This window comes from Haplochromis burtoni, unplaced genomic scaffold, assembly GCF_018398535.1.
Source record: "Haplochromis burtoni strain Fernald_Lab_line unplaced genomic scaffold, NCSU_Asbu1 Contig_191, whole genome shotgun sequence".
Lineage (NCBI taxonomy): Eukaryota > Metazoa > Chordata > Actinopteri > Cichliformes > Cichlidae > Haplochromis > Haplochromis burtoni.
In genome coordinates this window covers 482,010-508,497 of record NW_024582552.1, presented here as the reverse complement: position 1 = coordinate 508,497, position 26,488 = coordinate 482,010, and the positions used below count along the sequence as shown (strand labels likewise).

The 26,488-nt window shown below is 39.0% G+C and overlaps 2 protein-coding genes across 5 annotated transcripts in view; one reads left to right on the top strand and one right to left on the bottom strand.

Annotated features, from left to right (window-relative positions):
* The window catches only part of arhgap10 (Rho GTPase activating protein 10), a 59,610-nt gene extending 39,296 nt beyond the window's left edge, over positions 1–20,314 (bottom strand). For 2 of the 3 annotated variants that reach the window (XM_005935055.3, XM_005935059.3), the window contains exons 1-7: positions 19,658–20,312; positions 4,671–4,766; positions 4,475–4,536; positions 2,908–2,979; positions 2,590–2,691; positions 990–1,100; positions 274–378 (exon numbers count right to left, since the gene is read on the bottom strand). In XM_005935055.3, coding sequence (XP_005935117.1) covers positions 274–378; positions 990–1,100; positions 2,590–2,691; positions 2,908–2,979; positions 4,475–4,536; positions 4,671–4,766; positions 19,658–19,811 — 702 coding nt within the window. In that variant the 5' untranslated portion in view covers positions 19,812–20,312. Of the gene's footprint in view, positions 1–273; positions 379–989; positions 1,101–2,589; positions 2,692–2,907; positions 2,980–4,474; positions 4,537–4,670; positions 4,767–19,657 lie in introns of all 3 variants that reach the window. The other variant, XM_042225992.1, reaches the window with a different exon arrangement.
* Positions 20,315–22,201: 1,887 nt separating this feature from the next.
* prmt9 (protein arginine methyltransferase 9) overlaps positions 22,202–26,488 on the top strand; it is a 24,795-nt gene continuing 20,508 nt past the window's right edge. The window contains exons 1-3 of one of the 2 annotated variants that reach the window (XM_005935064.3): positions 22,202–22,411; positions 24,805–25,004; positions 26,335–26,483. In XM_005935064.3, the coding sequence (XP_005935126.1) occupies positions 22,363–22,411; positions 24,805–25,004; positions 26,335–26,483 (398 nt within the window). In that variant the 5' untranslated portion in view covers positions 22,202–22,362. Of the gene's footprint in view, positions 22,695–24,804; positions 25,005–26,334; positions 26,484–26,488 lie in introns of both variants that reach the window. The other variant, XM_042225984.1, reaches the window with a different exon arrangement.

The window sequence follows — 26,488 nt, the reverse complement described above, 5'->3', positions numbered from 1 at the left end:
GAAACAACAGAGGTGTGACCAGAAGCGGTAAAGAAAAAAAAACATATTTTTCTCAGGAGTTGATGGCCAAATGAAGATAAACAGACAAGTAAATACTAGATCGGAAAATGAAGAGGCCTTTTTCCCTATTTAGTGACCAAAAAGTTAAAATTTAATCTTCTGTTTTCTACACTTAAGACCTTTCTTCTGTTCCTCTCAAAGTGCAAGGGAAATGACATATATAAACATTTGCTATCATGATAACAATTAGGCAAAAAAAAAAGTATTATTTACATTTTGAATATTAATCTGCAGCTCTGTTTTATAATGGTCAAAGTCCTTGGCGAGCTCAAAGCCCTGGTGATAAAAGGTGAAGACTGTCTGAAAGAAGGCCAGCATCTACAAGGAAAACACATGAGACGAAGAAAAAGACCAGAGATAAAAGGTCAGCAAGTAAAAGAGAAACTTGCAAACTATATCCACATAATGACAGGATATGATGGAATTGTTTAGTATCTTTCAGTCAGGCAAAAACCTGTGACGGTGTAGGACTTCACATATTGCCTTTTGGTTTTAATACGGAAGGGGTTTGGGATTTCTGTCATAAAGCAATACCGTTATGACCATCTGTATCTGACATTAAGTGTCGGGATCTGTAATTTTCCATAGTGGTTTTAGCTGTAACAAATCTACTAATCTGAGTCAGTATTAAAGTTACAGATTTCGTTTCCCAAGAAAGTAGATCCTTACTTACAAATATTTTCACATCTATTAGAAGGTAGGCACACTTTGTACAATTTCAAAGACACCAACTCGATTTAGTGTGGGGTTGTTGAAAATGCACCCCTAGAAATAGAGCTCTACCTTTTAATCCATCATTTCTTACTGTAAATCAGGCTAATCCCATGTACTGTATACACTAGCACATCGGTTTTGTTTTAAGACATTCATTGTGGTATGAATGAAACACCGCGCCAGTGCTTTTATGCCATTTTAGGTCAGTTACTCACCGGTTCCACACACTCAAACTTCTTTCTCTCTTGGATCTCCTGCAGTTTGCACACGTAGTCCAGCGACTCCTCCTGAAAGTGCCTCCTCATGATTTCCACCTGCGTGTCTGCCTGGAGAGGTGGAGAACACACCCCATCATAATTATAGTTACAGGCAGAAGCGCGGAAGCAAAGAAGAAACATCACAATTTTAGTTTTTTTGTGCAATTTGGGACATTGAGGTCTACCTTGGTATGGCTTTAAATTGGTATAGAAGACATACTGAAGTTAGTAAATCAAAATCTGACACCAATGTTTAGCTAATTTGTACCACCCCCACCAAAAAAAACAGGTTTGCTGTGTGATCAACCTCCATTTTTTGTCTCTTCGGACAAAGAAAAGCCACACACGCTAAAACTTTGACAGGAAAGAGACGAAAACTGAAGGAAGTGCAGGGATCCGTCTTCAAGGACGGCAAAAGCAGTACAAGTCAAAGCGAACTTAAATGTCATTCAGACCATACAAAGACTGCACAGGACACCACGGCTTCCTTCCTTGTAGCTTAATGTGCAAACTGTTGATAAAGTGAGAAACACAATCTTTCTGCTATCTATCTATCTGGCCATTATCACTGCTTCTTGTGCTTTGCAAGCCAGAGCTAACCCCACTGACTGATGGTGAGAAAAGACACACCAGTATTCACATCTACGGAACAAGGGGCGACACTGAACTCTAACCTTGTATATATGGGTCCTACCAGTAGGGAATTTGAACACAGAAAAGATCTACTTATTTCATTTATGTGATTATTAGTATTTGAAAAATGCCCAGAAGTATCATAACCATCCAGGAACTACAAAGCAGCAAGGCTTGAATACTAGAAATACATTTTAAGTGCCATAGAGTATGCATATTTTCACACTAGAGCAAGTTTGTTTCAATATTGTCAAGTAAACATCCAGCTCTGATTACTACAGATACCAAAGTTCTCACTTGTAGTTCACACACCAGGTTTATATTTAGTATAAGCTGTTCACTGAGTTGTCCTAACAGCTGATGGAGTTCATGACCCTTGTAGCAAGGAATGAAATATGGGGTCTATTTATACAAGTCTGCTAAAAATCAGTATTGGTGCCACAGACTCTTGTCTTATAAGAGTCCCAAAGAATACAAAACCCCGCAGTCATGATGTTAACAGTTCTAACCACCCCCTGGTTGGTGGATCTAACGTACAGGCAAGCTTTACAGGGTTTCATCACAAAACACAAAAAAAACATTGTTTTGTAAAAGGTGGCTCAGTTCGTCGTAACTCAAAAAATGTCAGCTTGTGGTAGTGCAGCGGGGATTGATCCACAAACTGCAGCAGCCACGGTCAACCTCCGAGGTGCGGTACAAAAGAGCACACATTTCCTTTTCAAACAAGCCAGGAAAACTATTGCTGCAAGGCATGCCAGTGGAAACCCAAAGCAGTCGACCAGGTTTTGCAGCCTCATGGCACCGAAAGATAAAGCCAGAACCGGAATTCAGACACTAAACAAAACATCTGCTTGAATAATCTTACTGTCATAATAAATTCATATCATGTACGTCACACAGAGCGGTCAGGCAATGATAAAGATACCTCTTGCAGTTGTGGCTCTTTCTTCTTTGATGACATATTTAGAAGCTTTTCCAAAGAACTGTAGTATTTCTCTGTTTCCTTTTCATATCTCTTTCTTTCCGCCTTAACAAAATACAGGGGGAAAAAAGCAGTAAAATTAAAGGAGAAGAAATACTTCCTTATTTTTGGGAATTAAAGTTAGAAGCTGTATGTGTAGTAAAATCCATTAAACATTAACTACAGAAACTACAAATGCATTTTTTATAGTTATTAAGGGCATCAAGCCTACAAAACCCAGACTGTTTAAGGGAAATAGATTTTGGAATGAGAGGCCCTTACCCTTAATGCACCAAGCTGCTCTTTCCTGAACTTCTCCAGAGGTTTCATTAAGGTTTCTGTGATGTTCCTCATCTACAGAGAATAAATGCCTTCATTAGTGCTCATTTCAGTGACATGCTTCATTAATAAAACTTTTACTTACTTACTCACGACATTCAAATCTTTCCAGCCTTAACGAACGAGCGGCTCTCTGTAGTTACTTGCCACTACTCTTGCCACTTGTACCATGTTGCATAATCCATCCTTTCATTTTAATAATGCTGCCATGCTTTTCAGACATTTGCACATTGCAAAACAATGACAAGAACATGTGGAATTTTTATCCGTTACTGTCCTTCCTTGGTGATACATTATCTGGCCCATATTTACATACTTGAACTGCCACATGAAAAAACTGTGGACTACCACCTGGAGCATATTTGGCTTTGCACCAGTTGTTGTCTATTAGCATGCCAGCAAGGTAAACAGACAAAGTATAAGGCCACACTCGGCAGCTTCTCTGCTCAAAGTGAGTCAAGATCACATTGAACTGTAAGTGTAAACATTGAGACTTCATTCCCAGCTCATCCTCTGCCAATCCCCCCCCCCCCAAAAAAAACCCCAACCCAAAACATAAATAAGTATTTTAAAAAAAAAAAACTGTACTGCAATCATTCTCAGCCAAGATGGCTGTAACTTTATATAAACAGTATCAATAGAATCTTTGTGGAGATTTAAAGCTGAAGCTCCATTGTGGCTTCTTAAAAGTTAATAATATGTCAACATTTGAGCGGCTCAATGTTTCGTTTTTTACCTCTAAACACTACTAATTACTAAAAAAAAATCTTTTATCTTCCAGTAGTGCATTATTAAAGTTACTGTACGTAACTTCTTTACTACAGAGTTTCTTCTGTGCTGAGAACAAAGCATGTCTGTGCTTGTTTGGCCATAGTACTTTTCCTTACGCTGCATGGTGATGTCATCGCACTTTACCCTCAGGATTCCTGCGCTAAGTCTGTGCTTACGGTCTGAGCATGATGCTGTAATAGGCATCTCCGCAAGCTACTGATGATGGGTTCACTCCCTAACCCCAGACAGGCATTACAAGAAGATGGCTGGAAAGTCTGCATCTGCATTGTAAGAATGCTTCAAACGAGTAGCACTGACAAGTGTATCAATTCACTATTAGAGGGGATTTTTGTGGTTATACTGGCAGCTATAATATTGCTACCTGTGGCAGAATAGCTTTATGGCAATATACGGTCATAAACACTTGCATTGCTGTGGATCTTGTTGGTGGTAGCGCTTTATTTGATCTGGCTTGGTACTTAAAGTTTGGGTGTGTGATGAGTGTTGTGCGTAATGTAGTTATGGACTCTTGCTCTCTCTGTAGCCACGCCCAGGCAGGGCATGTGACAGTGACCCTTAGACAGCCAGAAGGGGAGGATATGTGCAAAAGCTAACAATATTGCAACAACAGCTGGAGAATATGCTACAAGTATCCTACATTATGAGCACTAGACACACACACACACACACACAAAAGGTACAGCGGGCTTTCAATTAGGTTCTAACTGGTCACTCTCACCATCAGCTCTCTTTGGTCTTCAAGGTTTTTGAGGAATGCTGAGAACTCTTGCAAAGACTCATCTGAAGAAAAAACAAAAAATAACACATACAGGGTTAAAGATATTAGAATTATCAGTTGCACTCGTCTAACAGCACGTGTTTGCAAAAAACATATGGTTAGCGCCTTCAATATGAGGTGGTTAGCCCACACTTACCGATACATTTCTCATCATAGGTCTTTGCATCGCCAATGTACTCAAACTGAAACTCTCCCAGGCACTGGGCGAACTTGCGCTGTGCCATCCCAAGCTCTACAAGGAAATGTCAAAAACATAGTAAACATCAGACTCATTGTATTAAAAAAGGGTTTTACAATATAAATAATGACACACTACAACTGTGTGTCATCCTGGGGACCACCTGTGGAAAAGTGACATAATAAAGATAGTCTTGAAAAGTAGGTCTGCTGCACTTAGCTGTTAACCACAGTGCAAACATCCTGTCTGTCTACATCCTGTTGCACATCAAACCCTCGTGCACCAGCAGTGCAGGTACCACTGCTTCACATTTGCCACAAAACAGGGCAAACTATATTTAGCAAGTCACACAATACACGAGTAAATGCTTTGATGCTAACAATGTGATGCTTAAAAGCTAGACAGCTGTGAAGCCAATACATCTAAGTTAATATACACAAATTACAATATCGATTTCCCAAATGCAAATGCAATGCAGTATTATATTTTCCTTTCCTAAATAATAACATTACATGAACCCCAAAACTTGGAAAATAAAAGAAAATGTTTGGTTTCTACAGCACTTTGGCAATGCTTTTTACTGCCTGACTAAAGGCAGGTGACTAGATTACTGGAAACTTAAAATCATCACACATACAACAGGACAGCACAGCAGTTAACACTACTGCATCACAGTGAGTGCAAAGGAAGCAAAATTGGCCAGAGGTGTGAATGTCAGCATGAATGGCTGTCTTTCTTCCTGTGTTAGCACTGCAATGGACTGGCAACTGTTCCAGGGTGTAACTTGCTTCTCACCCTAAGACAGCTGGGATGGGTTCCAATATGGATGGAAGGACGGATGGATAGTAATCTGCCCCAACATACCCTAAAAATATCATGAAGCATTCCTCAATCAACACCAAACTTAAGCAATGCAGATAACTAACTAACTTAAAAAAAAAAAAAAAAAAGTCTTTCACACTGTTATTTGGATTCCTGGCTTGCTTGTGGCTCAGCTATTAAAAGGTTAACACTTTCAACCTCGACTTTATTCATTTTGTTTATCTGAAACCCACTGAAACCCACTCCTGGTCACTCTACACTCTAAAGGTGTTAAATCTGTACCGTCCCAAAGCACACGAGGCACATTAAAACCAAAACACCTGTGGTTTGGGTCCTCTGGCCAGTTGACGTAGAACTAGGGGAAGTTTAAAGGATCTTCCAGACAATGGGGCAGCTTCTTATTATAGTATTGTTTTTGCTCTAAGTAGTTTTTCATATAGCATTTGGAGGAAATGCTTTATTTTCTTGTGAGTGAGATCATTGTTGATGTAAGAGAAAAGTATAAACAGAAAGTGAAGCATCTAAAATGCATACAAGCAGAACTCGCACAATCACTTTATTCCTCTTTAGCAAAAATACTATAACAAAAATAAATAAAACACAAGGATTCATGACTTGTTTGTGGCAAATGACAGATCATTGCCTGACCCCTGAACAACTGCAAGACACAGAACAGAATAACGTCACACCGTGAAGATGGAAGTGAGCTTTAGGCTACGTTCACACTGCAAGCGAAAGCGCATCAAATCCAATTTTTCTGACCCTATGCGACCTATATCCGATCATGGTATGACATCCAATATTTTCAAATCCGATCTGGGTCACTTTCATATGTGGTACTGAATCCGATGTTTTAAAAAGCGACTGCTGCTTGAATGGTCAAGTTGTATTAAATCCGTCTTTTGCGTCACTGACACAAGACAGACTCCAATTATCAGCTCCGGAGAAGACATCGCGAACGCTTCCTGGCCATCCAGGAACAGTTAGTGAAACTGTTGGGAAGACAACGTTGGAGAAACGTGAGCATGTTATTTGTACTGTATAATCTGCAGATTCTGACAGAAATCTGCAACTATCCTTTGAAGCACCGCTCCTCTCTAAAACAGCAATAAGGATAATTATTAGGTTATTTACATTATTATGTAAATAAAATAACTTAAAGCAAAAATTGGGAAACGTAAAGTCCGAAGTCTTTATATTAAGGACCATCAGTCAAACAATATTGTTTGCTCTGGGTCTAAACAGAGCGCGTTGTGTGTGACGTCTTCTTTTGCGCATGCCGGCCGCTTTGAGGGTTCACACTAGAGCGCCTTTGCTGTCGCATTTTATTTGTAGTGTGAACAAGCAGAAAAAAAAAAATTGGATTTGATCAAAAAAATCGGAATTGAGCATTAAGACCTGCAGTGTGAACGTAGCCATAGTCATCCTTTTCTGTGTGTGTGTGTGTGTGTGTGTGTGTGTGTGTGTGTGTGTGTGTGTGTGTGTGTATATATATATATAAATAAATAACTAAATATGACACTGCACAAGTTTCATTAAGAGATGCAAACACAGAACAGCGGTGGAGTATCAAAGACTGACTCCTCTTTAAAGGTTGTAGTCTTTTATTTTATAAAGCCAGAAGAAACGAGAGGGAGGTGTGCTCGGGTTTACTTATTATTGTCAGGAAAGAATCACTCAAGTTTCTGTAAGACTTTATTAGGCAAATATTCATAGAAGACAAATGATGTCATAAACTTGCTTGAATCACACCAAATACGTGTGCAGCTCATTTTCCTAATGTGCTTGTACTATAATGAAAACTTCATTCCATCTCAGAGGTGACTTCTACCTGAAGGAAACATCCTGGTGAATGATGTGTGTGAGTGCTCTAAATATGGGTTAAAAAGGTATTATTTTCAAAATAAAGGTATAGCAAATATAAGCCTACCAGGTCATTATTTTGGAAGCAAACACATCTAAGCTATAGGTTGGAATTATTATTTTTTTTGAAGGGACCGTAAATCTAGCAGGAATCTAAACCACACCGACAGCAAGAATTCAGCTCAGGGTGCACAAGTCCATAAAAGGTGACTCTGGTCAGCCTGCTCTCATCCTTAATTGGCAGAACATGGAATGACTACAAGCAACAGAGGCAGGACATATTTGCTACCCACTTTGATAATAGATAATTTATTGAGTAATACACAGTACTGCATAACATCCAATGCTTCTCTTTGGATCTGGCCTCTTGCAAACCTTACGCAATATCTTCTGATGTGAAGACCTGGCACTGCTGTTTAGGCAGTCCACAAGAGGGACAGTGAGATTCAGCTGCGTAACCAATTAGTCAGAAATTTCCCCCAAATGTTATTGAGGAGTCCTTCACCGTAATGCTGTACATGCTAAATGTGGTTTGTCGCTGGCGTGCTGAAATCAGCAAGGCCTTCGGTGAAAACGGCATCTTCTGAACTGCAGCATATATAGATGTAAAAAAATTATTTCATATACATCATTACAGGGCCCAGACGAGGTTTCCAGATCTTTCGTGTAAAGATTTTGATTTCACATGGTGGAGTTTTAACTTTTTGCAGATGGTTGGAAGATGGGCTCAACATGAAATACATTTCTGGAAAGTTTAGCTAACTAGTGAGCAACTTGGAGTGAGGATACCAATTGATACTGCACCATGGTCACGTACTCTGCAGACAGTCCTGAAAGTACTGAAAGCAGAAACTGTTCACAGATTCTTAGTTACAAGCATCTTTTCTGCCTCATTTTTTTGTGAAAAGGTTCTCATATTAATGTGTAACAGTAAATCTAAATGCTGATATAGCTGTGAGATTTCCCAGATTTATTGAAACTTCTTAATAATGAGATACACTTACTATTACTTAATTATTGTAATTTCTAAACTGTTTAACTAGAATGAAGCAGTCCCTCAACACAGACAGACCACACACTGTTTTACTGCAACATCAAGTTGATGCAACTTGGTCGAAGGCTGCATCGTAGGGTTACAAGGCATCTAAATCACACCTAAGTGGATGGGTGTTTCCTCCGTTTTCTAATGTCTTTAAGTTACCTTTTTTGAATGGAGCCGTTACCAGAAAACAGTTTTATCAGCATGGAAACCCTTTAAAAGATAACCCCCGTCCCAATGCATTTATCCCCATTTGATGACTTCAACAACAAAATGTTTGCAATATGAGTCTCTGTGCTTTGAAGCAGCCGTGCTGAAGGAACACAAGGAAAACAAGTATTGTCAATTAAATCCTTGCTCAAACCCTTTTATAGAAAAGCAGTTTTATTGGAGTGCATTGCTTCTTTTCATTCCCAAAATCGTGCTTTTTATTGCTCACTCCCCTCTGTTGCTTTTGGCATTGCTTGTTTGTTATCAATGTTCGACATAACTTTCCCCCCCCATATTTTAAACTTACAAAGGTTGTGTTGGTCAGTGTTATATGCTGTCATCTTTAGTAGTAGTATTAGAATGTAAGGTTTTAAAAGCATAGCTCATTACCAACCTTTCATTAAGGTATTTACTTGATAGGTAATGAGTGACCTTTATGGAGTCCTTGGTCACCTGCAGGTCTCAACTTATCCAGAAACATATAAATGTAGAGTGGAAAGTTCAACTCCTGAATGACACAGTAAAAAGATGTTGTGACAACATTACACTGAACACTGCCACACCTTAAAGCCTCAACACACTACATTGTACCTGACGTAAGGTCAGAATCACATGTCACTAAAAATCAATGCCATTCAAGCAATTACTGTTATACTGCAGAGTGTAATGTGCATGCTGTAATACACAGGTTTTCTACAGAGGTTTTTTTTTGTGCAGTGTTTAAGTTGCCTCAGGGATTCAGTTCTCAGTGAGGCACTCGCTTCTCTGCTTTTCCAGATTTAAACAACTTACACAATAAGTTTCCAACAGAGTTGGGATGATTCATAATTATAAAACTAATGATGTATAAAATACAAACAAAAACAGGGTGCAGTAATTTTAAAAAAATTACAAAGACTTTCTGTTCTTGAAAGTTACATTTAGCCTAAAAACAGACAAAAAGCTGTTTGCAACTTTTTATGCCCACAACGTTTTTAGAAATTCAATATCTTCTTGTTGTACTATTTACAAGGTGAAAGGTGAAATTACAGAGTTCCAGATGTTTTGGGTTGTAGCCTGTTTTTGTACTGTTAGAGAAAGATCATGGGTGGGAAAAGACACAGGTCTTTTGTATTTTACTTTATTAGGATATGAAACATCTTTTGTGTATTAAAAAAAAAAAAAGGTAATACGGGGCTAACAACACTGTGGATAATTAATATGCACTCCAGAACACTGATGTCAACAGACAGATTTGCATGGTTTTTATTAGAGCCACATGTGCAGTGCAGGTCGCACCCATCTGCAATCTGATTACATAGGCTGCAAGCATGTTTAACACACTTCAGGGTGGACAGTTCAGGCCAAGCTGTGGACTTCATTACATAAAACACAAAGAATGAATGTTATCCAGTTACATGAAGCTCCAGCAATAATCAACACCAGGCAACACTCAAATAAGGAGAAAAAGCAAAAACAAAAAAAAACCCGGCATTGTTTTCCTGTACAGTTTCAACAGCATAGATTAATTGGATACAATCATTCCAGTGATAAACAACGTGTCAGATGAGAGGTCTGCAGAAGAGATTGAAACGATATTTCTTTCCTTCAGGACAGCAACTATCACATACCACACACACTAGGGCATGCAAGAGTCCAAGGCAAAAGCTTCGTCTGCTTTTTGCCTTTTAAAGCAAGGCATTTCAGAGCAAACCTGGGAACTGTCAAACTTGGCTAGTTTCTCCGCAGAACACCAGAGACCCTACTCTTCTGGATTTACAGTGTGAGTCATACAGACCCCACCTTACTTGTATCTGATATCACAGGCTATGCTGTTCTATAAGCGGAAAGCAAAGGAAAATAAGTGGCCAGCTATGTGACATTAGCACTGGCATGCCCATTCAGGAAGAAAAGACAAACAAAATGTGAAGGGTAGTGAATTAAAGGACTCTGGTTATTGTAGAGTGTCACCGATCAAAGGGCAAGACTACTTAAAAAAAGAAAAAGAAAGAAAGAAAGAGCAAAACGAGTGAAGAATCTTTAATAGAAACCTCTGGAAAAAATATTTTAAAGCCAAAGATGGTGGTTGTCCTGTAACACCCACTAAAAAGCCAATCATCTGCTTTATATCAGCCGAACTAAAAAAAAACATAAGCCCATTGTGCTGTTGCACATAGCGTAGAATGTTGTTGCACTGCATGGCATTTGTTTAGTGCTCTGATGGGATAAACCAGAGACCTTGCTTGACTTGGTGCTCTGGATTAAAGCATAAATGATGGAGTAATGCTTTGAAATGCTGCTCTTGCATACTTAAAAAAAAATCTTTTTTTAAGTTCATACTTAAAAAAAAAAAATTTAATCAGATTGGACTGTTGAGTCTACGCATACAGTTTTTATGCCTCAGTCTCACTGAATCAGAGTTTTGACTTTCTCTCTATTCATGTTTCTAGTGTCTTGAATTGTCAACCCAAAATGATGCTTAAGCATTACCTAGATGGCTGCTGTGTGGCTAGACTTGTGATAAGTACTATGCATAACTGCCAATCAACCCTATTGCCACTTCTCCCAGGAAACATCTGTAATCTGCATGTCCCTCAAGCTTTATAATTAATAATTGAAATACATGTTACCCAACTTACCACACAGTCTATGAAACAGTGTATGTACACAACCCACATACTAAATAAAATTTCAACACATCTGTCAGCGCAACCTGGCAACCCACAACCTTATTCAAGGGTGTGTGCTTACTGTGCAAGCAGAACATTTAGATGCTGTATGCATTAGCTCATCACTTTAACTTTAGGCTTGCCATTCCACCAAAGATATAGTAAACAGCAAGACTTTAAAGACACAAGACAACAAATAATGTTTATTCTTGCCTCTGAGGAAGGTCTGAGGAAAAATATAAGGACCATTGATTTGAGCATGACTAAAGTGTTGTTAAAAAAACAAAAAACCCTCCTTCCAACTGTGAACAAGTTGGAAGCTGGGCCACAAAGCACTCATCTCTATAGAGCCAGCTATGCATCAACTTTGTTGGGACCAAGTAAAAAGTGAAACACTGGAAAAAGTCCAATACTACAAAAATATATACAATTTACACAGTGAAGTATCACCAAAATCACACATTGCTGATCTCCTGTTAGTTCGGCAATAAAGGGAGCTTTATTTTAAATATATTTGATAACTTCGATGTTGTACTGTGCTGTAAAACTCACTTCAGACAAAGGTCTGGTGGACAATAGTAATATTAAGTTCCCTAACTGCCTGGTCCTTCACCAAAAATCACTGATTAATCCATTTAATTTCTCAAACACTGTATTAATATCAGGTGCTTTAAGAACTGGCATTCACAAGAACAAAAGCAAAAAAAAATTAAAGTCAATGACAATAATGAATCTAACACCAGGAAAAAAAACAACAACTTGGAGTCACTGTACTGTCAAGATATTTGATTAATCTACAAAATGGTCTGTTGTTACAGTGCAAACAGCTTCGTTAATGGAGCCTGATTGCTTAAAGCACTGTGTTGTAACATATATTAATAAACTGTTCAGAGCAACCTATCCATTGGAAAATACTGGCACTTACAAGTTGAATATTAATGAAACTGATTGTAGAGTTACTGGTTGCACGCTCACCAGTGCTCTTTATAAAAAAAATGGCCTCATGTTTTCTGTTACACTGGGCTTTACAGATTAACATCACTGATAATCAACAACAGTTAGCCCAAATCCTTTTTAACTTGCTGAGGGTTTTAAAGCAGAACATTTAACATGCATGTTGGGACTGCAGTAGCTAAGGTTTTCTCCATAACCGACTATAAAATGTAAGTCCATGTCAAAGGTCAGTTGCAGAAGAAGTCCACAGTGTATTTATTGGCATCTGTTGGAAAGTTGCTTGTTATGATTTCTATAGTCTCACCAGATGTGCCACTTAGGTCAGGAGTTGCCTAATGCAAGCCCACAGTGTTTACGTGCCACGCCTTTCCACAGTCTTTCCTGTTCCACTCTCCCATCTTTTCCAGGCTGTATCCCAGCTCTACTTGCCTTCCACCTTTGCCCTCCCCAGAGCCAGCTCACCCGACCCCTCCCGCAGCTCCCTGACCAGAAAGCATGCATTACTTCATTTATGTATCCCTGAACCTCAAAACAAGTGTGCTGGGTGAGGCTACGCTGTCAGTAACAGCCAAGAGGCTGATCACAACATTTCAGTGTCTGAGGTATTCTTCCCCCCTCAGACACCAAAAATGCTTTTCTTTCATTATGCAGTGAAAGGTGTCCTCACCAAAAAAGGAGCCCTTGAAACACTGCAATCTAATATACTTTTATAGTAGACCTCTTCCTTGGAGAGAGAGAGAGAGATAAGGAGCGTTCCTCCCACATGACTTCACGTCTTGTGCTAATGCGATTTTAATGAAAGATTGTGATGTGGCTCTTTGGCAGAATCAGTAATGTGATTACAGAGACGAGCAGTGAGCCAAAGCACACTATGGCAGGCTACTCTTAAACCTGTCTGCCAGACAGAAAGAGACCTTCACATCGCTGGGCTTTCAATGTGGAACCAAAAGTGAAACTACAAAAAAAATTACACTTATGGAATTGTTTTTCTGAACTGTTTGGTCAATTTACCTGAGCAAGTCCAGCTGTGGAAGAGACAGGCCTGATCTTGCTGCAACTTTGTCTAACTTCAGTTTTCCAGATTATTACAACACGAAAACACAATTTGCAAGGGGCAGTGGAGAAGTGAGCAGTGACAAGACTGCCCAAATAACAAGATCTTCAGAAACTGAGAACGCAAAACTTCCTGGGGGAGCAAAGGAGGTTTACTAAAGACAACAGTGACGTGTAGCTGAGAGGGTACAGACAGGACACAGTTCCTGTGGAGGAAACCCTCTGAAACAGAAGCACATCTGCATGCTGCTCCTCTAATGGGCACTTCCATGTCATGCCTCTCTGGCCCAAGGCCCCGCTTCAAAGTTTCCTCCCAGAACCAAGGACTTTCCATACTGGCACATCCTCCCAGCTGTAGCAGCCAAGGGAGTTACTGAAAGGCTGAGAACTGAATGGATTTCTAGAACAACAACTGTGCTTTGAACTGCCCAAACAACTGAGCCTTCTGAGGGCAACACTAAAGGAAAAAAGAATTATCATGAAACTAAAAAATCTATACCCAAATTGCATTCAAGATTAAATATGTTAGTGTTCACTGCAGACCTCTAAATAACACATCTGTACAATACTGTCGAGTGTTGCAGCTTATTGTGAAGCGGATAGTGGCCTGCAGATTAAACAGCTTAGCGGCCTCAAATCATGTCTACGCATCAAGAAAAAGCACACAATCTTGCATCTAGATATGTGACCCTTTTAACTTCAAAGTTGCAAACTACAAAAAGCATACTCAGAAGAAAACTTCTGATTGTTTGTAGGATTCTCTCTAAAAAGACTAACCAAACACAGTGTCTCATGAGACTGTAACCCTATTATCAGAGTGTATCCACCTAAACAGAGCTAGACTGTGATTGAGCTCCACCCTACGAATGTACATTAACAACGCTGTACCTTACTTAAACTTTAGGTATAGCCCAAAATACTATAAACTTAGTAATACCCCTGTGCTTAGAGAAAGGTCCTGTTCACACCCAGCATTAACTTGGGTGGTCTTGCAATAAGTGGACAGCTTCACAGTACAGATGTAAAGACACTTAGGATGCATTCAGCCATAGCCGTTTTGTTTCCTGTGTGCTGGACTACACTGAAGGACCGCCTAAACAACTGGCATGTAGATCCATGAAGGACCTCTGCAAACAAATCAGGAGCGGTAAAAGGCAGATTTTGTTACTTTGAAAACATCTAAAGACTTTTCTACTGCCCACTGAAAACTGATGTACTTTGATCAAATCACCCAAGAAATAGCTTTGCCAGCTATGAACAGGATCAAAAGTTTAGAGCAGCGCGACAGACTTTAAATCTATCATTCTATTTTAAGAATCAGAATATTTGTAGAAAATTATCTGTAGAGCTTTCAATCCATTTTAGGCCATCAAACTCTACTACCTTCAGTTATTGAGCTGACAGTTCTGACATTACAATAACAACCCATTAAATTACAATTAATTGCAATAATTTATTTTATTTTTTCAGTTATACTAAACAGACACATACTTACAGTTTGACAGAAACCTGAAAGGACTATATGAATTGTGAGGTTTACTTAAAACTCATTAAATTGTAATATATCTATATCATGGCTAAAGCACTTCTGGATGGATGCAAACTGCATTTCGTTGCCCTGTGCATGTGCAATGACAATAAAGTTGAATTCTATTCTATTCTAAATCTTATGAGTTTAGCTTGTACAACCATCCTTGGCAACAATATGTTGAAGTAACCATTTTCTGTATGGCCATCAGTCTCTTACATCATTGTAAGATAGACTTTTAAGACTGTGCACATTAAGGTTTGTGGACATTTGTAAATGCACATCTCTCTTAATGTCCCACCACACCATTTCATTCAAGTTCAGGTGTAGGACTTGGCCATTGCAACAATCTGATTTTCTTCTTTTTCAGCCATTCTGTTGCAGATTAACCATTGTGCTTGGCATAACCCAATTTGAATCAACCTTGAAATGAAATGAGGCCATCTGTTTGACAGCTAAATTTGGACCAACCTTTAGCTGTCATACAGATGGCCTCATTTCATTCTGCAATACTTTGGTATACAGAGGAGTTTGTAGTCAACTCAGTGACTGCAAGGTGCCCAGGCCCAAATCAATACCCCTCTACCACCGTGCTTGACAGTTGGTATGAGGTGTTTGTACTGACATGGTGTGCTTGGTTTCCATCAAACATTGTGTTGTATCTTACGGCCAAACATTTCTACTTAGGTCTCATCTGTCTAACGGACATTGTTCCAGAAGTCTTAGGGTTTGTTCAGATGCCTCTTTGCAAATCTAAGAAAACACTTTCTCCAGCCAACTCTCCCAAACAAGCCAAATGTGTTCATGTTTTTCCTAATTGTATTGCCATGAACTTTAACATGCTGCAGAGTAGGGCTGTGTGATATGACCAAAATCTCATATCCCGATATAAGATATAAGACATCTATCGTCCCGATAACGATATAAATCACAAAACTTGAACATTTTCTGTAAATTCTGTGAATCTCGGGCAGCTCGACTTGCGGGAAGTATTTCCAGCTGGGCATCGTGTACGTGGAGTCGAGTGTTATACATTTTTAGACACAAGTTGTAACGGCCGCTGTTTTCTTTGTGAGTATTTATTACACGGCGTGCTGCGGGGAAAAGCCTGTTCTAACGTATGAGTCTAAGGTTTATTTTTTAGCACCTGTCAGCTCTTTTTTGCTTCTCATTGGTAAACACTCTGCATACTCTTTCACGTGATTCAGTTTATTTTGAAAAGTCTCTACAGGATCTTCAGCTTTATTGTGAAAGGTTTATGTGGAAAATAAACAAGCGGACACGCAATGGTTTTACCGTCGCTGTTGCTAACGACAACGCATAAAAACAGGCGCTTGTTTTTTTTTTTTTAATCCTAACAACAAAAATATTCTTTTGCTTAAGACAAAAAAGAAAAAAAAGAACTACAACCATCAAACTTGAGGCAATGATAAATTACTGAAATTGATGACGCTTAATTTGATCATCTGTTGTTCACCAATAGAAGAAAGCCTACTCCACCCTGGACAGACTAGCTTTGTTTTAAATTAACCTTCAGCACAGCACAAAGAACAGCCTAAAATAGAAATAGAAATCAAAAAGTTCTGCTTTAAGTCTAGATAACATCTAAAGCAATCAAGCCATGTCTAACAATCTGCTGCAGTAGCTCTATAATGTTTAAATTGCTCTATTGCTGCCACTACCAAATAGTGTAAATGGCTCCTGATTAGAATGATAAAAATACACCAAAAACAGTTTTGTTGACAAAATAGTTTCCATTAAAGGCTTCAGCACAGGCCAAGTGAATTAGGCTGAGCAAACTTCATTAATGTCAGAACATAACCATCACTTCCTTCCTGAAACAGATTTTGCAATAGTCCCATTGGGAGAGCATGACCAGGGTTTCCTATTTCTTGTCATTTTCTAAAAACACCAACACAGACTTAGTGAAAGCAGTGATATGCTACCATCCTGACTCTACTTTAAATCAAAGCAAAAAAACTACAGTCAAATACGATGCTAAATACAAGATACCACATGCCATACTGAAACTAGACACTATGTCACTGTGCCAGTTTATACCAACACAGCAGTGCACCAACATCACATCAACTGCCAGTGAGTCACCACAACACTGCGGAGGCTATTCAAATTTTTTGTTGGTGCAAGTAAAATAATAATACTACCAACATTTCACCTTGAGCATCTGCAAAGGTCTGAGGCATATGTGACTGTATTGACATCTGCACACCCTCAACTGTAATGACACCAGCTATGGACCCATTTTCCAAGAGGATTGAAAAGTAGCATTGTAAAAATCCTAGCTGAGGGGTCCGTGTACATGTCCACAGTTTACCATAACTCTGGCCTAAGGCATGAGAAAGTCACAAAAATTACAGCAGGCATTATTAAACGTACATAACATAAGGACAGTTTCCTCATGTTCAATCAATGTGACAGTTGTATAGATGAAACATGTTTAGACAACTTTAACCAAAATGTCCTTTTAGAGGGTACACAACTATCCTCCTAAGATCTTTACTCAGATTGAAAGAATTTAAGTTTATCTGTTAAGTTTTAAAGTTTAAGTGTCAAGGGAGTCACTATGATGAGGGGGGTCAGAGTAGCAAAGAGCTCCAATGAGACCATGGAAACATTCAAAAAGGCAAAGAAACAGGTCGACAATCCCGGCTGTGCACAAAAAAGCAGCCAAGTAATAACACAATCAAGAAAAACATTTTTAAAAATGGACTTTCCAACATGAAACTTTACTATCTGCAAATATTTCTCAAAACTGTGTCCAAAAATGTAATTTATTGAATAGTTTCTGATACATAAAGTGCAAATAATGCACTATTGTGCGCGGAGCCCTTGTCCAGCAAACCTCTCAGTTGTGAGGGGAAAAACTCACGCTCAATGCAGCCACACATGGCTTAGGGCGCGGCCCGCCCAGTCAGAAAGCAAAATATGGTGACTTCTGTGCCTTTAATGTATGCATTTAATAGCTTGCTAAAGGTCCTATTTACATATTTGGATCATTACTAAACCACAAACAATTCAAGTTAAAAAAATTTAAAAACTAAAAAGAAATGAAAATTGTTTTGTTGCATGTAAATCTACAAGTTTTTTAAATTTCTGGGGGAAAAGAAAGGGAAATTATGAACTGCAGATTTTAAGTCCATGTAGAATACACATCTACAACATGAACAACTTGATGTGATACATATTTTTGAGTCACACATAAATGTGCTTTAATTAGAAAAATTAAGTGACCTAATGAACAAACAAGCACACACCACATAACAACCAGTTAATATGCACCTTTGTAACCAAAAGAAAAGATTTTTAAAAAAATGCACCACCTCAACTTTATGTTAAAGCAACGTAATTAAAATAAAAAGACAATCCATACGCATTTAAAAATACATAAAAGGTTAAAATATTTTAAGCGCCAAAGGCTTTTTTGTAAGCTAGAGTGTGGCTAAGACTGAATCTCAAGACGAGATGCAAAGATAACTTTAACGCCACAAACTGTTTGCATCAAGAGTACAGTTTTCATGTACATGCAAGAAAACTTAAGTATCTCACATACCACACACCTAGACCTTCCAATAAAAAAAAGCTTAGGATATAAATAGAAACATCAAGCTCAAAATCAGAGAGCCAGTTTTGAAAATCAGTCAAAATATTTTGTTGCTGTAGGAAACACTAAACCAAACTCATATACTTATAATCTTATGTTTGTGACACGCTAATACTTTACAATATTAACCCTTTGCCTCAAAGTCTGCTCATGCAGTGCTTGTGCACTGTGTAGTCAGCATGAAAAAACACACTAGTAAATGTGAGCTTTGGGAGACTTTAGGCTTTTCTAGAAGCAAGTATGAAAGTCATACCTGACACTAACCAGCAGCACAGACAGACAATAAAGCAAGCCTGAGGGTAAATTTTAGCCCCCATCAGCATAAAAAAGTTCACTAAAATAGGATTGGTATTATTTTAAACCTTTCAGATACAGTGTTTCAGAAACTAGAAATGATTCATGGCATTTCCAGCAAGGCAAAGCAGTCTGTTTTATAAGTGTTTAAGTCCTGGCGTTAAGCACAGGGCAACCTACAGACAAGCCCAGCCCATGAGATTAGAGTTCAAGGAGATAATGTAATCATTTTTAACCCAGCTGAGGTGTGTGACTGAACAAATAGTGTAAGGTGTTATTAAAAAAAATCCAGAGCACTGGTTCACACCGACTCAAAACTTTCCCCATAAAATAAAACAAAAACTTACATTTGTTTCCCCCACATTATCTCGTCTTACAATAACCCTTCAGCTACTAACGAGCGCCTCATAAACAGAGACGCTACAAGCTCTGCAGTTTCTTATTAGGATTTCGTTTTTCACTTCTCTTGTATTTCAGGTGCTTTCCCCGAGTGTCTTTGCTTATTTCTCAGCTTTATTCGTCTCATCGCTAATTTTTTATCTTTTTTTCCCCCTGTTTGTTTAATTAGCATTATTTTTAAAACACGGGCGATATGTCTGGAGCAAACTTTGATGAATTAAAATACAAACGTTACACTCTGCGAAGGGAGTGGACTCTCAGTCATGTACACATCCCCAAGTCTAAGGAAATATTTGTACTGAAGCCCGGCACTGCAAAGTGTTGACAAATTGAGCCAAACTGACAGACCAGATCTAAAAACGTTTTTCCTCTACATGTCCATTATATTCCTCACACCTAGTTTCAATTAACCTCAACAGCCTCGCTCATAACATAATCAGTGCTGAGTGCTCGATTTTTCTGTGACTCACTGATTTTCTTGCACCATTTGAATATTAAAAACGTCAAACTTACGCTTGGTTGCATTGATGAGGTTCTTCCCATCTTTGTACAGCTCTTTGATAAACCTGTTAGTTTTGTCCAGCTCTGCTTCGTGTGACTTTATTTTGTCCCTGAAGCTCGGGCTGTCCAGATAGCACTCACTAAATTCCAGCGGGTGTAGTCCCATTGCTGTGACAGATTGATAGCTTCGTTTTCAAACAACGGAAAACTCACACACGGAAAAAAAGAAGCACAACAAATCCAGGTTCAGTTTGCAATTCGTGCAAATAAATAGTCGCTGCTGTTAAATGACGGGTCGTTTTTTAGGAGTCTTCGAGTCGGGCTGAGAAAGCATAGCTACGTGAAGAAGTAGCAGCAGCAGCTAACGTTGTTTAGCATGGTAACTTCTGACACGGGCTCATGGGTGTTGTTTCACGGCTGTCAAATAAAACCAGAATGACTAGCAAGTGTAACGGTTAAGAAGTGATAAAGATACGATATCGCCTGAAGCATTCATCGGAAGTCGGTTGACACCAGTGGTCAAAAAGTCAGAGTGTGCTGTGTCCAATTTTTTCCTTCCTCCATCAAATGTACTCCACCTAGCTAAAGTGACAGATTGAGAAACTCCGCTACTGACATCTGCGTGCGTGTTGCAAACTTCTGCCAGCAAAGGTTTGCGCCAGATAGCTTAGTCAGGATACTTCCGCCGTCGTTTCTTCGCGTGCCCAATGACCGTTGATTTCGTTTTGTGGTGGGAACAATGGGGGTAATTGTAGGTTTTATTTAACTGAAAGGAATAGTAGTATACTATAACGTGGCTGAAAGGTTGTTTTGCTCTGGAGAATCAGGCGGTGCTAACTTTACAGGTTTTTCTTTGGAAAATCAAAGCTCCCCTCTGGTCCTGTGTGGGCTGAGGATTGAAGGATTGCCATCCTTACTGTAATTTCTTTATGGTTTGATTCTAAGGGGACACATTTTCTCTTATTTATTGATTTATTTATTTTTTTTGCTGGTTTTATGCCATAGGTCTGCAGGTTTTTTCAAGTTTTTTCACTGCAGTCCTTGTACCTGACCATTTTCAGAAAATATTTTTTAAGCCATTCAAGAGTGACCTGAGTCATTCAAGCCTATAAAAGACATCTAACACAAGGGATCAAAAGGTGTTGTGTCTGCACAAATATAACAAAGGCCCACTTTCAGTTTGTATCTATAGGATCTTTGTTACTAGCAACCCATTACAAACAAAACGAAAATGTTCTCGGGGCAGCCATAGGAAACAGCTTGACTGGGAGTAAAGTGTTTTTGCACCAACGTACTTAAAAGAAAAAATTTAAAAGAAAATGTGCAAGTGGATGACAGAAGGAGACGTGGAAGGCTTTAAAAAAAGAGCTATTGTAAATTATCAATAGATGAAAGCCATGCCCTTAATGAGTGTGTGGGGGGGGGGGATCCATCAGAGACTTGACATCTGGCCATTTAGTTGATCCATTTACTGTTTACTAAAATGGTATCAGTGGCAGAAGATTTTCTTAAGGAAGAATGCTAAATTACACAAAGACTTGACTGAAGATCAGCAGCAACAGGTCTGGTGGAGTCATGAATCCAAATTTGAACAGGTCATCAATATGTGTAGAAAAGGTCAGGAGAGGTCTAGAGGCATCTTTAGGATAAAACACGGTGGGGACTCTGTCATGGTTTGGGGCTGCATTTCTGCCAGTGGTTTTGGGGATCCTGTAAAAACTGATGGAATTATGAACACAGTAAAGTAGAGTCAGATTTTGATTTACTATGTAATACCATGTGGAAAACATCTAATTGGCAACAGCTCAATTTCTCATACTAATGCTGTGAGACATCTAAATAGAAAAACACACAGGAACACTATCAGTCATGGTCTGGCCTCCCCAGAGCCGTACCTCGATATTATTGAATAGGTTTGGGATCATCCTGACAGAGAACAGAACAAAGGGCAGCCAACATCCAAAGAAGAGTTTTGAATGTCCTTTAACAAGCCTGGAGAACTATTCCTTACAAGACTAACTATAAGAATACTTGCCTAAGAGAGTTTAAGCTGTGTTGAAGAATAAATGTGGTCATACCAAACACTGACTTTCAACCTGGTTGGAATTTTACAAACTCTGTTTTTGCCTCATATACTGTGTTTTTGTGTATGTCTGCACGTGTTTCAATAAATTCCTGCACCCAGCAAAATATGAAGAAATGAGGAGTGGTTTTTACACAGTACTGTATAGGCTTTGTATTTCGGTCGGAAATGTGTAAGTTTAATACATTAAAAAAAAAAAAAAGATAGTGTGGTCTAACCCCAAACCACATAGATAATTGGATAGCAGCCCTGACTAAAGTCTGTACTACCCGATTCTTGTTTAAAACAATAACTATATTTTTCCCCGTATTGTAAAAGAAAAGGTTTCAGTTGGGTTAATTCACCGAAATCGCCAAATTACAGAAAGACCCAAAGAGGGAACTTCCATAGGGATTTTCCTGGCTGGGAATTATCTTGATTTGTCACGGTCTTTGATTTTACCTTAAAATCCGCCCGTGACGAGTTCCGCGGGAATAAAGTACGAGGCAATCGCGCTTTTTGTACGTCGGTCTGCAAATAAACTGATTAAAAAATTCACTACGTTTTTTGCAGTGCGTTTGTCCTCTTCGCAATTTCAAATCAAATTAAACGAGTGTATCGGCTGCACTTTCGGAACCTTGGTCTAGTTGGCGACATGTTTCCTTCGGGGCTATTCAGCGCGCGGACACTTGTCTTGTTGAACGGTAGATGCACGATTTATAGCAGAAATGTAATTTGGCGTTTGAATAAGCAAACACAGAGCCTGCATATGAGATTATGTCCATTTTTTGCGGATAATTTTTGTTAGCAACTTTTAGAATATCTTCAGGGTGCTGCTGGGAGACGGACTGTCAAACAAACATGCTAACGACTGTGTTGGATGTGAATTCAATGTTAACGTTTGTGTGTTTGCCAAATTAACAGCACCACTTAAACATCCCCGTAGCTTATTTCTAAACATCAGCCTGTGGACAAAACCAGCATACAGTAAGTGAACGTTAGTGATGCAAGTTAAAGAGTATTTTTAAATAGCTGTTATAAAGCCGATATTATGTTGGCAATAATAATGATAACTTGGCATGCCTATTTCGAGAAAAAAATGAAGATCTAAAAAGTGTCACTAAATGAAAGGTACGATATACAATCATTAAAGAAAGTTTTCACAGGTCTGCACCCTCGGATTCAGGAGCAATAACCTGGAGTAATGGTTTCTGTATCATTCAGACTCGCATTGTCGAGGAACTTTATAAAGTTGCCCTAGTTCATTGAGGTTGGAAGGCTTTCGTTTATGCACACCTCTCTAAAGGTCCAGCCACAGAGTTTTAGCCGGTGTTGTGCCAAAAACTGATTTCCAATGTTTCTGTGTAATTTTTCTGTGTAACATCTTTAGGTATGTCGGTAAATAGACTTCGGTTAACAGCGTTTACAAAGGGGTTTTATATATAATAATATATTATAAAAATTATCTAGGTTTTTTTTTCAACATCTTTACTACTCTGTGTTATTGTCGACTTGACATTATACTCCGTCTTGTAATCCCCACTTAAAATTTTTTATCACATGACTGATTGAACACCGGTTTGCCTGCCATTTGCTGTCCTCTTGGCCAACTTACTCTTACAAAAGACATTTTTAATGTTAATGAGATTTTTTTAACTGCATAAATAAAGGTTATATAAAAGTCACTGCCAAAAACTGATTGCGCTTCTACCTTGTTACACGAATGTTGTTTGTGGCTCAATATGACTTTGTCATCCATGAGGGATGCATTTGACATATGTTTCACATATTATAGCCCAACAAGTTACTTATAGCAGTTTAAATACGAGCAATCAGTTTTTGGCAAATACCGAAAATCAGTTTTTGGCAAATACCGAAAATCAGTTTTTGGCAGGCAATCACTTTTTAGCACAACACCGGCTTGAAATCTGGGCTTTGATTGAAATAGCAACGACTTGATTCTTTTTCTGTTGTAGACTTGCTGCTGTGCTTGGCATCATTGTCCTGTTCCATGACCCACATTGCACCAAGCCTTAGCAGCTGGATTAATGTCCTTACATTTGAGTGTAGAATGCTGTGGTATATGGAGTTCATGTTTGACTCACTGTACTGGGGCCTTGTGGCTGCAAATCAAACCCAATTTTTCACCCTTCCACCACCATGCTTGACAGTTGGTTTGCGGTGTTTGTATTGATATGCTGTGTTTGGCTTCCACCAAACAGCTGCACTTTAATCTTGTCTTTTCAGAGGACATTGCTCCATCAGTCTTGTGGTTTGTTCACAAGCGTCTTTGCAAAGCTAAGCATTGTTCTTTTTTAGAGAGAAGAGGCTTTCTCCTGACAACATTTCTAAAAAAAAGCCACACTTGTTAAAGCTTTTTCCAAATTGCACTTGCACTTTTATGAACTTTAACATGCTAACTGAGGCCTGTAGAGTCTGAGTGCCCCCCCGACACACACACACACCCCACCCCTTCTATGACCTTTGGATGAAATCTCACTGGGAAGATTGGCGTCTGTCTTTAATGTTTTCCACTTACGAATAATCTCTCTCACTGTAGAAGGATTGACTTCAAATTGTTTGGAAATGGCTTTGTAATCCTTCCCAGACTGGTAGGCACCAACAGTTGCTTCTCTGAGCTCATTGTTGACGCTTTTCTTCCCTGGCACTGTATTAACACACACCTGAATGCTCCAGATCAGCACACTGCCAACACCTCTGCTTTCATAGAGGCGCTCACACTTGCTGATGATCAGTTAATCAAATGTATTTAGTTAGCTGTACCTGGCTGCTACTTATGCTCTTAATTCCTGCGAAAATTGTTTTTTTTACAGGATTGCATAGAGTTCTGTTAAAGCTTTCTTTTTCATATGGCTGATTAAATATATAGCATTTTAATTTGTGTTTTTTTTTTATGCAGTATTTATCTTCTGCATTTATCTTCTATTTCACGACATAGAAAAGTTCCTTTGTTTTTTCTTTTTCTTTTCTGGGTGTAGTGCTTTGGGCGGGGTGGCTTGAAAGTGGCTTCAGATTGTACATATGGCATCATGATTATCTTTCTTAAAGAATTTCCATTTATTGCTCTTAATTTGAGGGATGCCTAACACCAGCACACGGCAGAAGCACGGCAGGAGGACTCGAAGGCGCCGCCGAGCCGATCCTGCCAGGAACGAGCTGGTCTCCAGTTCTCTGGAAAGTGCCCAGCAGTGCTTGTTCAACCAAGATTATGGAACTGCGTTTGCACACTACCTCCTGGTGCTCAACCTCGCACCTGTGTTTAAGGACTTTGCAAGGGTAATTACTGTTTACACTATGCTGAAAACCAGTCCGTCAGCACTCGGTGCCAAACACTGTCCACAGATAACCAGTCACAATTATACACGCAGAGGTCAAATTTTACAGCAAGCGAGCAGGATTTCCTGATACACTGCTTTTCTGAAATGAGGATCACAAAAAACTCAGTTATTAAAAGCAATATGAAAGAAAAACAAAAGAAAAAAGTGTAAAAAACATGAATTAAAATACCCTAATCAGTGCATAGAACCAGACTTGGAAAGTATGGTGTCACTGGGACAGACAGTGAGTGAGTGAAGTGAAGATGAAGGAATTTAGGTGCACATGTTGCTCATAAGAATGAGAAATTTGATGCTGAGCAGAGAGCCGGCGAAGAGACATAAATAGAAGTGTGATGTGAAACCATCTGCGTGGTCTAGTAAGTCATCAGTTTCATGTAATGTTAAAGCACATCACAGGTCATCTACTTGAAGTCAAACAAAACAAAATATGGGTGTCAGTGACAAAGACTAATTAGAATTATCCCAGACAATAGATAAAGACTGGGACTGATCCTTGAGGAGCACTGAGCACTGAAATTGAGCAAAATCTGGTTTCAGACAACAAAAGGCAGAGAAAAAAATCTGAATATGATCTGTGGATAAATGGTATTTATGCTTTAGCTGCGAGCACTTAGAGAGTAATAGGGGTGCTAGAACCAAACCCTACACAAGCCCCAGAAGACTGCAGTGGAAATTAGACCTCGAGGACTGTTACAGAGATGGTGAAACTTTTGTTTAAGGGATAAGCTCTAATCTAATGGTGTGCCAGAAGTACTGACCTAGTCACATGACCTCTATGGATATAATGATCTACAGTGTCACAGAACCGATGTCATTCAAAGACGAATTGAAGCTTTAGAATTGCAGTCTGAGTTGAGATCTTTTGGTGAAACCCAAACTGGAGCTTGTTTTTATACTGTGCTTCTTTAATGCGTACAAAATGTTTGACAAATAAGTGAGTTTGGATATAGATGCATAGTTCCTGAGCACAGGAGGTTCTAAGTTAGGTTTCTCTGAAAAGTGAGCTGGAAGGGAGCATGCTTAAAATACAAAGGGATACAGCCTGTGGGCAAGTAAGAAACCATAGCTACTACAGGAGGGGAAACGTTCAGCTGCTTTTATCAGTGAAGAGGATCATATTACAACCGAAGAGCTAGAGAATGGTTTAACTTTTCCCTTTAAAGGCTATAAAAAAAGAGGAAGAGATGATTACTGGGCCTAACAGCAATGATCTTATCAATAAATAAATAAATCCAAAGATATTCATTGAAATCTCTCTCTCTCTTTAGGAGTCTTTCAGGTTCACTCTCTTCAAATGGGCAGAAGAACTGGACTCTCTGGGCCGCATTCAGTATCTTTTTGATTGCTATGAACAAGCTCTGGAACTTTTCCCTGATGACGAGGTGATCCTAAACAGCATGGGCGAACACCTGTTCAGGTACT